At 53.2% G+C, this 13,482-nt stretch overlaps 1 protein-coding gene across 3 annotated transcripts; it reads right to left on the minus strand.

Moving 5' to 3' along the window:
* Positions 1–83: 83 nt before the first annotated feature.
* On the minus strand, positions 84–12,795 carry LOC148382263 (disks large homolog 5-like). 3 transcript variants are annotated; one of them, XR_015854112.1, is made up of 34 exons: positions 12,070–12,795; positions 10,659–10,727; positions 10,180–10,348; positions 9,958–10,101; positions 9,239–9,422; positions 8,896–9,152; positions 8,527–8,833; positions 8,211–8,441; positions 7,616–7,800; positions 7,418–7,543; positions 7,223–7,355; positions 7,026–7,150; positions 6,792–6,967; positions 6,619–6,722; positions 6,446–6,538; positions 5,525–6,310; positions 5,316–5,439; positions 5,099–5,225; positions 4,903–5,018; positions 4,746–4,829; positions 4,518–4,653; positions 4,282–4,444; positions 4,079–4,212; positions 3,880–4,014; positions 3,634–3,802; positions 3,408–3,556; positions 3,145–3,315; positions 2,884–3,080; positions 2,622–2,765; positions 2,400–2,527; positions 2,196–2,305; positions 1,522–1,631; positions 1,257–1,410; positions 84–229 (listed from the first exon to the last, which is right to left on the minus strand). XR_015854112.1 is itself a non-coding variant. In XM_088360468.1 (33 exons), the coding sequence occupies exons 1-33, from the start codon at positions 12,377–12,379 to the stop codon at positions 1,307–1,309; spliced, it is 5,700 nt and encodes a 1,899-aa protein (XP_088216594.1). In that variant the 5' UTR covers positions 12,380–12,794; the 3' UTR covers positions 708–1,306. The 3 variants fall into 3 exon arrangements, 1 of the variants encoding a protein (XP_088216594.1); XR_015854111.1 differs by lacking the exon at positions 84–229 and adding an exon at positions 708–834; XM_088360468.1 differs by lacking the exon at positions 84–229 and having other exon boundaries at positions 708–1,410; positions 12,070–12,794.
* Between the last annotated feature and the right edge of the window lie 687 nt (positions 12,796–13,482).

Raw genomic sequence — 13,482 nt, forward strand, 5'->3', positions numbered from 1 at the left:
GCCCCTTTCAAAGCAGTTTGGTTCGCCGGTGCTCGGGGGCCATCGTGGCGAGTCGGCGGCCGGGATGCGGCGCCTGCCGAGCGGCCGCAAAAGTTGGGCTGGCTGGACGTGGCTCGGTACTGCTGGGGGCCAACTTGCTAGCAAATGGGAGGATCCAGCGTGCAGGCGACGCCGACGCGCCTCGCTTCGTCGTGCGTCATCCGGTGCGTAAACGTCTCGTTCGATCACCCTAAAAGAAGGTGGAGGCGCTGAGAGTCAGTTCAGTGTTGACGCTGATTCTGTTGAATTCGCTGCACGATTCTTTTCCATCCCAAACGACAAAAAAACAATTGATGGTAAGCTTTGCGTGGCTGCTCGGTGTCTGACCGTCGCACGCTGGGAGGGGAGGCGGCCTGGATTCTGGCAGATGTACAGGTGGTGCTGGGAGGAGGGAGGAGAGATGGAGGGATGGAGAGAGAGAGCGCGAGAGAGAGAAGAGGAGGAGGAGTAGGCGGCGCTAAAGAGTGCAGACCTGATGCTTCTGGGCACAGGCCCAGAGAGGAAGTTCTTTACCACCGAATTGAAGCTTTTTTGTCAGAGGCAGTGGCGGTGCCAGTGTAGACGGCGTCCTCTTATGGACAAACGTCTGAACTACTTTATTTATTGCTTTTTGGGATTGCATGCAAGAAAGGTTCTTTGAAAAGAATGCACAAAGAAATTTGACCATGTCATCGTCCGTACCCTTTTTAATCAGAGTCAAAAGAAAAAGATGATTGTTATTCCAACAGATGAAATGTTGGAAGATGCACGTCGCTCACCAGGACAACCGACAAACATCCCTTTAATGCAACCCAGCTAAAGGAAGAATGCAAAACACAATTGACAACTCAAGTAGAAAACACACACAAAGTGAAAAGCTGCTGTTATGCGGTTTGTATTACATTTGTAGCGTAGAAATAAATATATTAAAAATGCGTGGCACGCTGGCATCATAATGTGAGGCCTGAAATGATGAACAGAGGGTGGGGGGGAAAGTCTGCTATGTTGAATACCATTAAGCGCCATCTCCATGATTTGATAAAAATAGACAAATTTCTGGTGAGCGGGGCGAAAGTGCTCCAGATTGTGTTGAGGAGTGCTTCTAGATAGAAACGCATATTGCTGTCGTATTGCATACGAGCGTCAACAACTATTTGAGGTACAGTACATCACTCTGGTTTTGTGTGTGTGTGTGTGTGTGTGGAGGTCGCGGGCAGTGGCGTCAGCTGTTCATTTACCCCGATGATAAAGTTGTGCAGATTTTTTTTTTTCTTCTTCGGTACCCGTTTTACGGCTCTCCGTCGGGGATCCACAGAACTTTATTCTGCTCCTGCTCCACGATGGTAACAATCTGAGTGCAAATGTAGGACACGCTGCCGCCTTGCACGACACCTGATCAAAATAAAAAGAGGTGCGTGGGTGTCATTTATGAGGGCGGGAATTTGTGGCTGGATTAAGTGCACAATTCAGAGTTGTGCTTCTGGTCAATGTGCAAGTTTGGACCTGTGAAAAAGCGGCTGTACTCCTGCTCCGTCTTCTGGGCCGCCTCAAACTGCTCCTTGGAGAGCTTCTGCGAGAGTTTATCCCGCAGGTACAAGGGATCCTTCTGCTCTCTGAGGACGCACAAGAGAGCGACGCCGTCAAGCCAACCGCGTTAGCGTGCCAGCGCAAGGTCGCCAAGATCCCATTCGGCTTTCGACACAGTGCGAGGTCGCTGCGTGTTCAAGGAGGAGGAGGGGGGGAGGGGGGTGGGAGCATTGTCGCCGCTCACGCGGTGAACCGACACCACGGGTTCCTGACCGGGCTTTCCCTGGACAGCTGCCACTCGGCCGCGGACGGAAGGGGAGGCATAAAGGGAATCAATCTCCTCCTGCGTGTTATAGACACGTGTGGCTTGCGGAAGTACGTGACTATAAAATACCATTATCAAGGATCAGTCCTCTCTTAGCGAGTCCTTTGCAAAAGTAGGATTAAACGCTAAACAATACATTTAAATGTGTCTTAGTTGCCACAAGATGGCAGCAAAGCGACATCAAGGCAATCCATGTATAAAAATGATATTTCCTGTGAGTTGGCATTGTTATTGGGTAGTATTTGTTGGGTTTGTGAGATGCTGTGATTGATTATGAGGGGGAAAAAAAAAAAAAACGACCAAAACAGGCTATGCTTGTACTCACTTGATCTGCTTAGCATTTTTGTAGCGGATGAAAATGACGATGGGGTAGACGTGAACGCTGTGGAGGCGTTCGATGGCGTGTGCCCCAATGTCGAGCAAACAGTGAGAGTCCTGCCAGACAATGTTTCAAACGCAATCGACGTGAAGGCTTTCCCGTTTTGAGGAAGCATACGGGCAGGCGGTGGACGAGGTGTACCGTATTTACCTTCTCTGTGATCTCCTTTATGGACGCCACGGTGGTGACGTCAAAATGGCCGCTGCGTCGCTTAAAGTCGATGAAGACGCAGTCCTTCACGCCTCGCTCAATAGCCTGCTGGGAGGCCTTCATGATCTCTGCCAATTAATATTGAGACGGTGACGAGATGTAGCAAACGCTTTCAATCTTCAATCGAGCATCCAAGAACGCTCGGCGGGTGGTGCAGCTTACCCGGTGGACAGCGACTGAATTTGGCGGGCGCCTCGTTGACCAGCATGTCCTTGCTGGCCTCGGCCAGTGGCCCCAAGATCAGCACAGGTCTGGGGGCTGAGCACTCCACCTTCTGCACCCGCTGATACATGAGGCTCGCGCCATCTGAGTAGGCAACGAGACAAAACGTTGGTCATTTGCAGCAATATTTTGATCCACATGGCAAGCAACAGACAAAACTGGGTCGTCCCGTCGGCAACCAAGTTGAGAGGAGAAGTCTCACCTTCGGCCATGGGCAAGTAATCGGACATCATGGCTTCAGACGCCATCAGGTCTTTGCCGTCCTTGGATCCGTTGCGCTTGTGCTTCAGCCTCCGGCGAAAGAAGGACCTCCGGGCGGCGGCCGACATGCTTTTGCCGCCGCTGCAGTCGTCCTTGACATCGGCCAGGCCGTGCCTCCTGTAGAACTCCTGGTCCATCCTTGGGAGAGCGGCGTGGGTCAAGATGAGAACCGCTTCTCCTTCTCTCTTCAGGCTAGACTTACATGAACTTGCTGGGAATCTGCCCTCTCTCCAACTTGTGCGCCTTCTCGTCAAGGCGCCACGCCATCCAGTAGCCAAAGTTGCCGTTGGGCAGCGTGTCCTCCACGTAGAGGATGTCGTCCTTCTTGAAGCTCAGCTCCAGCTCCACGTCGGCCGCTCTTTCGTAAAGCGATCTGGCGGAACACGCAAACCGCCCACTGAGTCGTGGCCCGCTCCGCCAATTCCACACTTTGGCAGAGTGTCATAATGTCCTGACTTTGCATACCTGATGAAAAATCCATCTCCGGGTAGCTCTCTGAAGGCGGCGAGCTTGTCCACGCAGTTTTGAACCTTGACCGTGATCGTTTCGACCGGCTTCAACAATTCCAGATAAGCCTCCTCTTTGGTTTTGTTCTTCATGCTGATGCGGTTGTACTGTTGGGAGAAAAAAAAAAAAAAAGAATGAACATGAATCAATACAAAGCATACAAATGTGACATTGCTGAAGATACCTCCAGTATCAGGTCTCCAGGCAGAAGGCCATCGAGAGTTTGAGCAGGGCTGTCTTCATCCAGACTCTCCACAAAGATGCCGTAGAGGTTGCCTCCGCAGATCTGCACTCCCAGCTCGCCCTGGACCCTCTTCAGCCTGACCAGACGAGGCAAAGCGCCGACGGGAAGCCTGGCCGGGAGCACGACATGATTTTCCAGATTCCCCGGCTTACCCAATACCGGTGACTACTAATGATGAAGCGTTACCTGGTGGCGGCCCGCGTGGATGGGGGCGACGCCGTGCTCTCGTCCTGCTCGCTGTCGCTCAAGGAGTGCTCGTCCGGGGTACTGGCACCGCTGTCCCGCGGGGTCAGCCGACTACCGACGGACTCCATGCGAGAGCTGTGGAGGAGGAAGAGTAGCGGTCAGTCGATGACTTTGGAGCGCGGCGTGTGATGGTGCCTACCTGGATCGCGAGTGATTGCCCAGTTGAAACATGTGAGGGTTGTACTGAGCCAAAATGGTGACCGTGTCGCACTGCTGCCCGATCACCAAGCGCGCCTGCTGCTCGTTGGCATTGCGCAGATTGATGCCATTAAACTGGACACAGGCCACATTTGTCACACTGGCCATCAATATAACACCCGCCCCCCCTCACTTTTTTTGTACCTCCAAGAGCTGATCTCCGTACTCCAAATGAGCTTGGTGAGCGATGCTTCCCACAGTCACTTTGGACACAAAGACACCGCCATTCTCACCGCTCACGATGGAGATGCCCAGCGGCTCGGCTCCTTTCTGCACCGTCAAGTTGCGCGGCTCCTCCGAACACGGCCTTGGGGACAACCCAAAACACGTTTGATGATGTTTTTGCTTCCATTACGAGCAGCGAGATGGGGCCAACTTACCCGTCCTTCCGGCTGGTGGATATCCTGAGCCGCGTGGGGACGGAGATCACCGATTGGCTACTGACAAAAAACGTGGCGCCCGAGCCGACAGGGGACGTGGGAGGCGTTGCGGGCGAGCTGCACTCGGAACGGGAGCCTGCGGGTGGCCAAGCGCCACGTGATATACTTGGTTTTTTTTTCCCTGTCTCCTCCCAGACCTTTGTCCATCATTTGAAGCGCAGTCCATACCTGCATCGGATCCAGTGGAGCACAGGTAACGAGTCGGTGGGATTCGAATGCGCTCGGCCCTGTACTGCAATGCGCTCAGGGAGACTAAAAAACACAAACGAGTCATAGCAAGGCAAAACAAAAAAAGTATTTCAAGATTGTTGCGTCTATATAGTACCCAGTCTGGCGCTGGAGGGGAGGGAGTTGGTGCCGTGAGGCGTCGGGCTGCTCTTGCCGACGTCCCCTGCGAGCTTGTGGTAGAGGTCCACACTGTGGCGACCGTGATGCTGGGCGCTAAAACGTCAAGCAGCAGTCATGACATTCAATTCAATGTCACAAGACATTTTGAAAAATGCGCAGCAGATGGACGGCACCTTGCAAGCGACCGCACGTGGACGTTGGAGTTGCCGCTCTGCATCTGGTTATTCCGGCCCGGGTAGACGGCGTTCCTCGTCACCGAGATCTTCGCTGGACTTGGAGCTAAACCTCGCTGTGTCGGGTCTGAAAGATGATGGTCACTTTATAAACAGGCGGCAGCGGTGGGAAAGACAAACTACTCCAACACGGCCGGATGACGTTTTGCCGACTTACGTGCAACGGCGCTGCTGTAGCTGGGTGGCGCAAGGTGCATGCTGTAGCGATTATTTCGCATCGGGGAGAAGCGCAACAAATCCATGGGCTCGGAGGAGTGCTCGTCGTTGGAGAAATTGTGAATCTGGCGGTCAGATGATATCGTTGACTCCAACATGAGATGCAGCAAATTTTATTTTGCAACTTTCTTTCCTGTGTTTTGCACAAACCTGCACGGGAGGCAGGATATGCAGTGGCGTCACGTTCCGCCGCAGCGCCGGTGCCGATTTGGGCCGGTACCTTCTCTTGTCCGGCTCCCGGTGTGGACTCCCGTCATCGTCTGCCGGCGTCTTGGACTCTCTTTGAGGAGCTTCGGCCGAGTAGTAGAGCTGCTGATCGCCCTCCCCGTCCGTGACGGGCCCGGGAGAAGCCGGAACGGCGGAGTCTGACGCTGAGCTGCTCTGCTGCGAGTGCTTGAACCTGAACGTGTCACTGGGCGGACCTTGGGAGGATTCGGCCAGCGAGCTCTGCGGCGAGTGTCTGGGCAGCTGAGAAAGCGAGACGTAGTCCAAACTTGGAGGCGCTTCCGCTCTCCTGAAAGGGTTTGCGTCAAAGATGGACTTGCGTTGTTTCGCTCTCTTGTAGACGGAGAGCTGCGCGCACTCGGGAACGGACGCTCCGCCGATGACTTTGGGCCAAGTGCCGCCGCCGGCCTTTGGCACAGGAGTGCCGCAGTGGGGCAACGCGGGCGTGAAGGTGAAGGGCCGCCGGTGGAAGTCCCGCCTCCTGTAGCCGAAGTCCGCCAGGGGTTCAGAGGGGCTGCGGGAGTGCAGTGAGTCGCCAGGAAGGCCGGCGACATCGCCGCCACCACGCGCTCCATCGTCATCGCCGCGCCCCAATTCGCAAGCACAGCTGTTGGCCTGCGTGCGTTCGGCATTACGGCAGCTTTTGCAGACTTTCTCAGAGTCCCTCAGAGTTTCGTATAAACTCTGGCCGGAGCAGCTCTGCGGCAGGAACTGATCACAAACAAATCAGAATGTCATGAACATACCAAACATACTGAATATGAATTCATTATTTTCAAATAGATCAACTTGTATTTTGTTCAAAAAAAGATTTTTTTTTTTTTTAAGAAGTGAGCAGCCGTCAACCTTGGCGAGGGAGATGCAGAGCGACTCGTGGCACGTCCTCAGCAGAGCGTCACACTCGGCCAGCGACTTGTTATCGAGCGGGATGCCGTTAATCTGAAACGCTAGGTCAGTTAGTTTGTTTTTTATTTTTTCCCCACGAGGCTAAAATAATGCCTGAAGCCCGGCACACTCACAGCTAACAGCCTGTCCCCGACTGCCAGATGATTGTCTCGGACCGCCGGACCGCCCGGCGCCAGTGAGGCGACAAAGACTCCGCTTTCCAGGCAGATGCCGCAGTCTGAGAGGACAAGCGAGAGTGGTACGTTTCGATTCGGTTGGCACCAGAACAGGGCAGATTGTTGCGAACCTTTTTGTCCGGCGAGGTTTATCTGGACGGGAGCGGCGACCCGGCCCCCCAGCGACTTCCTGCGGCGGACCACCATATTGATCACGCCCTCGCCGCTCAGCACAGCTTTGACGGCCTGCTTCCCATCTTTGCTGGTCAGGTCCACGTTGTTGATCTTTAGCAGCCAGTCGTTCACCCTACATGCAATTGAATTGTCTTCTATTTGACAACAGGAAGCAACAAATCCTCGCTTACCTTAAGCGGCCCTCCGCGAGACTTCCTTTGTCCACCTTAGAGACAAAGACACCACAATCTCCTGGTAAATAAGGATCGTTCACACCCTCGGCGATGTCAAAGCCCAGCGCTTCCAAATCCATGTCCTACGTGAAAACAAAAGACACACGACTTGTTGAGTGGCTGCGGATGGAAACAAACAAAGCCGTTGGACTCACCCTGCGCTTCTCAAACTCCACAACTTCCGTCTCCCACTCCACCGTGTCCATGTCGATGGCGGAATCGTGCGAACTGTGAGCCATGAGCTGGCGGAAGCGAGCCTCCTTTTCCAGTTGGTCCTCCATTTTGTCCCTGCACATCGTTGATGACGTGAGGCCGATATAGTTGGGCGACGCATTTTCCCCTTCACTCACTTGAGTTCTTTGAACTCCCGCACGGCGTCGTTCTTCTGCTTCCTGGTGTCGTCTAGATTCCTCAACGCGTCGGCCAGGTCGCTGACGGCTCGGTCACGCTCTCGTCTCAGGTTGTCGCACAAAGTGCTGCGACGGGGACGGCAAACTCACTTTGGGCGCGTGGCAACCACAAAAACTTTCGAAAGGACGCAAACTCACCGAACGCTTTCCCGCTCCGCCACGATCTTGTCCCTCTCTTGGAAGGCCCAGTCCCTACGACACTTGGCCACCTCGGCCTCCTGCAGAGCCTCCTTCAGCTCCTGGCCCACAGCCTCGTATTGCTTCCTCAGCATTTCGATCTCCTTGTTGGCTCGCTCTGTGTCCATAGTGGCCGAGTCTTGTTTCTGCATTTGGGAAAAGACGTCGTAACGTAGGATGCCAATGTAACGAGCTCTGGTCATACACATTCACTTGTTTTTTTGTTTTTTTTTGCTGCGGTTGAAAAGTAGGTCAGCTGTGATGTAATTAAGGCGCAATCTCTCATTGGCCTTGCTCTGGAGAAAATTAAAAGGGCATTAGGGAAAGCATTAATTTAGCCTGTGCTGGAACTGATTCCTGTGGCGCTTATTGTTGGGATTGATTATTTGACCTCCAGAGAAGGCAAAAGTCATGCCATCATTTTCTGATGGATTAAAAAAAAAATGAGTGGAAGCGTGCCAACAGATGGACAACCCTAAAAAATATGACTATTATATGAGAGACATGAAGGGATTATGGTCATGTGGGGGGAATCAATCTGACGTCTGCGTGCTACCTGTCTGGCCTGATAATACTCGCGCAGCAGCCGGTCCCGCTGGACGATGGCCTCGGTCCTCTCCTTGCGGGCCACGTCTCGCTCCTCACGCACTGTCTCCATGTCCTTGCAGGCCTGGCTCAGCTCCTTCTGCGCCTCCGCCTTGTCCTTCACCTCGTGGCAGTACTTCTCCAGAAGCTCGTTCTTCTCGCAGAGCGCTCGATCCCTGTCCATCAGCGACGACGCCAGTTCCTTCAAAGTGACAAAGCGTCCATATTGATGGGTTGAAGCACCTTCCACGGCCACCAGGGAGCGGTCGACTTAGTCAGTTGATTACCTGTCGGAGGGCCTCCAGCTCCTCGTTGGCCACGCGGCGCTCCGAGGACGTGTTCTTGAGCTTGGCCTCGGCTAGCTCCAGCCCGGACTGGAGCCGCTCCACCTCCTTGATGACCTGGTCGCGCTCGCTCATGATCAGCCGGTACTCGCTGATGACCGAGTCGCGCTCGTCCTTGTACTTCTCGCACTCTTTGGCCGCTTTAAGATGCTGCGTTTTGAAGCGCGTGGCCTCCGACTGCAGCCGCTCCATCTCACGCTGAAGCTCCACGTTCTGCGTGGCCGCCTTGGACAGCTCCTGCTGGTCCAACCTGGGGCGGGCCAGAGGAAGTCACATACTCACCAGTGTTTTTTCCCCCTTTGCCTTACGTACGTGCGTATGGACGAGGAATACTGCTGCTGGTAGAGGACAGCGGCGTCCCTCTGCTTGGTCAGCACGTCCAGCTGCTTCTGAAGGCGCTGCTTCTCCTCCTGCGCTTGGTCCAAGCGACTCAGGTCGGCGTTGTGGTCGGCCGTCTCGTCGTCGTAGCGCTTGCGCAGGCCCTCGTAGTCGCTCCTCACGCTATCCAGTTTGTCCACAGCCGAGTCGTACAACTTGTTGAGGGCATCCGAGGAGCCTTCCCGAATGGCCTAGAAACGAAGGCGCAAAGTCAAGCGGGATGCACGGACGTATCATTTCTCCACGGTGAGCTCAGCGCCCCCCGCTGGCCGGCTACCTGTCGGTGCAGCAGGCGCATGTCTGCCACCTCTTGCTGGTGGTCGTCTCGCAGTCGGCGCAGTTCCTCGCAGTTGTGCTTGGCGTGGTCGTGCTGGCGCTGCAGTTGCACGTTGTCCAGCCTCAGTGCCTCCAGCTCATCCTTGAGCTGGCCGTGCTCGCCCGCCAGCCGGCTGTGCAGCGTGCTGAAAAACAAAATACGAGCTCAGATGTCAAATGTCCGCCCTCTAGTGACACGTAAATCAATGTGCGGATTAAATGGTCAAATGTCTTGAATCTGTTTTTACTCTTGTCCTGCACAACAACAAAAAGAGAGGTTGGCTTGTCTGAACGCACTTTGCTGATTTCACAACGGAGCAAACAGGTTAGTGGCTAAGAGAAAATAGTTTTCCCAGAAGTTGGGCAGGCTAAAAATAGTCAGTGTGGTTGAGTATTTCAAAAAGCCAGATGTTCTCTCTTGGAGCTCATTACCGAGCTAATGACTTCAAATTATGCTCTTATCCAACTTGGACAGTGCGTGAAATGAACTCTGGGATTGATGTGGCTTGTGCGTGACAACAGGTCAAAACAGCAAAATCAAGTTGAGAAACAAAACTGCAATCCAAAGAGAAGCAAATCTCAACTATAGCAGAGGATCTTATGAAAATCCAGTCAAGCCAAGTCAAGCGGGCGTTACTTCCAAACTTGCAATCTGCTGCAAATAAAAAAACAAGCACTCACTGGTAGAAGTCTGCCTTCTTGACGGCCTCCTCGCACCTCTTGAGGGTGCCGCTGTGCTGGTTCTGCAGTGACTGCAGCTCGGCCATGGCCTTCATGCACTGCAGCTTGAGACGTTCGTAGTCGTGGCCTGCTTTCCAGTTGGGCCTGTTGAAGAGAAACAAGACATCCGTGGTTACCCGCTTGCCGCTTTTGTTTACACTCGGGCCGCAACGCCGCGACTACCTGCAGTCGTCAAAAGTGCTCCCGGGCGAGGCGAGCGCCAGCCGCTTGCGGAGCTCGTCACGCTCCCGGGTCACGTGGCGCAGCTGGAACAGGAGTGTCTCCATCTTGTCGTGCGGCCGCGTAGCATCTGCGTAGGCCGGCGGCGGCGAAGAGGTCGGAGTTGGCGTACCTGAAACGGGCGAGACGCTAGCACCGCAAGCAGCCACTCCTTGGAACTTGTCGGAGGAATCTATCTGGCATAACTTTATGCGCTGGCGCCGTGACCCAAAGCTGGCTTTTATTTCAGGCGGCATGGTGGAGTGAGCCAAAGAAGCCGCTCTGTGTGCATGTGTGCGCGGCGTCACTAAATCCCTCTCATATCTGTGTAATCAGCAGCATGTGCTTGCTCAGTCTCAACGGAGCTGGCCGGGCCGGGCTGGACCACTGGCTAATACAAGGCCCGGATTTCCCCCGCCAAGTTCACCACGCAACTAACTCACCGGCGCTGCTGAGGGAGCCGCTGCTCTCGGAATCCGAGGGCATGGCGGACAAGACGCTGGACGCCGACCCTGCCGGGAAGCAAAAACACAAACAGGGTGACCATCTGCAGCCTCGGATCGAACATCTCGAGGCCTCCAAAGAAAGCAAAAGGACCACAAAAACACAAAGAGCCAGCCGGAGGAATACCAAGGAGGGACTTTCCCCGATCGGGCCGGTGAGCGTCGCTAATTATCGACCTTGAATAGCGACCAACCGGGGCCCCGAAGAGGCCGCGGCCTTTTATCTACGCTGACAAGATGACACGGCAGACTGGTGGAAGTCCCCCCCCCCACCCCTTCCTTTAGAGGCCACAGGTGACTCGCGAGAGACACAAACACAAGACACTGGATGCAGGAAGACTCTGTTAGCAAGGCAGTCAGCTGGAAAGGCTCAACACTGTCCTTATTGTCAAGCCTGAATACAAATCAAAGTGGCTGAAATGGAGAGGCCAAACATGGCTGAATGCAACACAAACACAGAGCCGGATTTTACGACCTTGAGGACACAACCATTTTTGCAAATGATTTTAAACATGCAAGCCCGGAGAAAGTATCTTCACGCCTTGTTCGCTCTTTTTGCACGCACGCACACACCGGAAGAACCTGTCCACCCTGTCGACTCTGCCCACTTTTGCTGTTCTTTAGCACATCGTCGCGACAGCTTGTCACGTGTGCTGCCTAATTGTGAAACACGGTAAAAAAAAACAACAAAAGAAAAAAAAGGTCAAAAGCCGGCCAGGGAAGCTCACGGCGCAACGCCCGTCTTCCTAGGAATAAATGCGGGCAGTAGACATGCATCGTTGGCACGACGCCATTAAAGCTCGCTGACAGCACAGTACAGTCGCAGAGTGGGTGCTGCCAAATTTGCATCAATGTTATTTTGTTAATCACTCATCTGCTGCGATGCCCTCGCCTGTGGGCAAAGAGAGCTGGTTATGACAAAACTAAATATTGATATTTACGCTTGAATAACATCTCATTAAATTACCAATAATTGCCAGTGAATTTCCCTGAACTTCACAGTTAAAGAAGCAAAACGAAATGTTCTTTTGTGTTTGTACATGTTGACCCTTTGTCCTTACAAAGCGCTGCAGGGCTTATTGATTTGCCTAATGGTTAGATTGACTTTTAGCTCCATTAAACAGGCAGACACTGGATAGACCCCGTGATTGACTGGTCACCAATCACAGGCATATTTTCTCTTTTGACACCTCTAAAATGACTTGTCATTGCCTACAGAAGTTACAAGATGGCACCAAAGGACTACTTTTGTTCATATGAAGGACCTCTCCTTACTTCGAATCACACTTTGGCTGCATGAAAGTTGGCCAACAATGATTTCGAGACTAGCTCCTGCAAGTTTGCGTCTTACCGGTGCTGTGGTCCAGTGGCCCGGGAGTGGTGCCGGTACTGGTGTGCAGCACCGAGCGCAGGTGCGGGTTGGTCTCCTCCAGGGCTGAGCAGAAGTCGGCGAAGTGGTCTCGGTCCTTGCGGAGCAGAATCTTGACGAGGAGCTCCACTTTCTCCCCGCCGGCGCCGCTGCCGCGGGTCAGTTCGTGTCGCTCGGCTGTGCTCAACGTGCCTCCCCGGGACAGGACCTCCACGAGCTGGTCGGCATCGGTGACGGACTCTGCCAAGTTGTGATGACACTTTTGCAGAAACTCTCTGTGCAGCGGATCCATGGCTCCCCACCAACAGCCTCGGTTCGCTTCAGGCTAATCAAATCCTTCGGCCGAAGACTTTGGAAGCTTTTAGCGAGAAAAAGAAGACGAAGAAGAAGGAGAGCCGACCTGGTTCGGTTGGTGCTAGACGACGAGTAGCCATGTTTGTTGACGGCGCCGAGATAACACTTTTCCCCCCCTTTTCTTTTTCTGTCCCTCCCCTCGTCGTCAAAGCCCCGCTCGATCGGCACTCCGAGACGCTTCCGAAGGGCACGGCAGTTGTTGGGACATGTTGAAAAATGGGCAGAAAGTAATGCCAACTTGCTCAAAACAAGGGTAAGAGCAAGAACGAGACGGACAAGTACAAGAAATTGGAGCATTCGTGTTTCGAAGCACGGGATTTTTTTTTTTTTAGGGTTTAAAAGAGGGCGGGGCTTGGTGGTTGGACGCACCTGGCTCGCGCACAGTCAGTCAACAGAGCATAGAAACACAACGCATAGAGTCGAGCTACAACATTCGCGGCTACGTAGACAAACGAGGTACGGCCAGCTATCGCGATAGCTAGATAGCTACTACACCAATAGCAGTGGTTTTGCAGAGGATAAAGAAGATATGGCCATAAGCATTGTTACAGTGTCAGTTCAACACAAACTAGTTAGTTGGTCTATGGTAGTTTTTATTGTTAGCATTAAGATAGGAAAAAGTGCACCAAACAAATATTGCGACTGACTCCTTGTTGGACAAACAACGAGACATCCATCACATCGTATCATAGCAACCCCAATGGGCATAGCTTGCAACAATGTCATCTTTAAGAATAACTAGGGATTGAAATCCCAGCACAATTGCATTGCACATTGCACAAATCCGTAAGAAACAATGCAATCAAAGTCATTTAATCCTTCATGACATGAGCTATAATATGGATTAAATCCAGTTCAATGCACGACGCTGTGTCCATATATATCAGCACACACACACACACATTCCCCAAGAGGGGGGCGTTGCAAGGCTGTAAAAGAAAAAAATGCATAAATGTCACACTGCTGTCTTGGAGCAAGTTGTGCCATTATTTAGGGCCGCTCGCATCTTCCTAAGACTGCAAATCGGGGGGGGGGGGAACA

Source organism: Syngnathus floridae, chromosome 18, assembly GCF_059516105.1.
Source record: "Syngnathus floridae isolate MCC-2025c chromosome 18, RoL_Sflo_1.0, whole genome shotgun sequence".
In the NCBI taxonomy this organism is placed as follows: Eukaryota; Metazoa; Chordata; class Actinopteri; order Syngnathiformes; family Syngnathidae; genus Syngnathus; species Syngnathus floridae.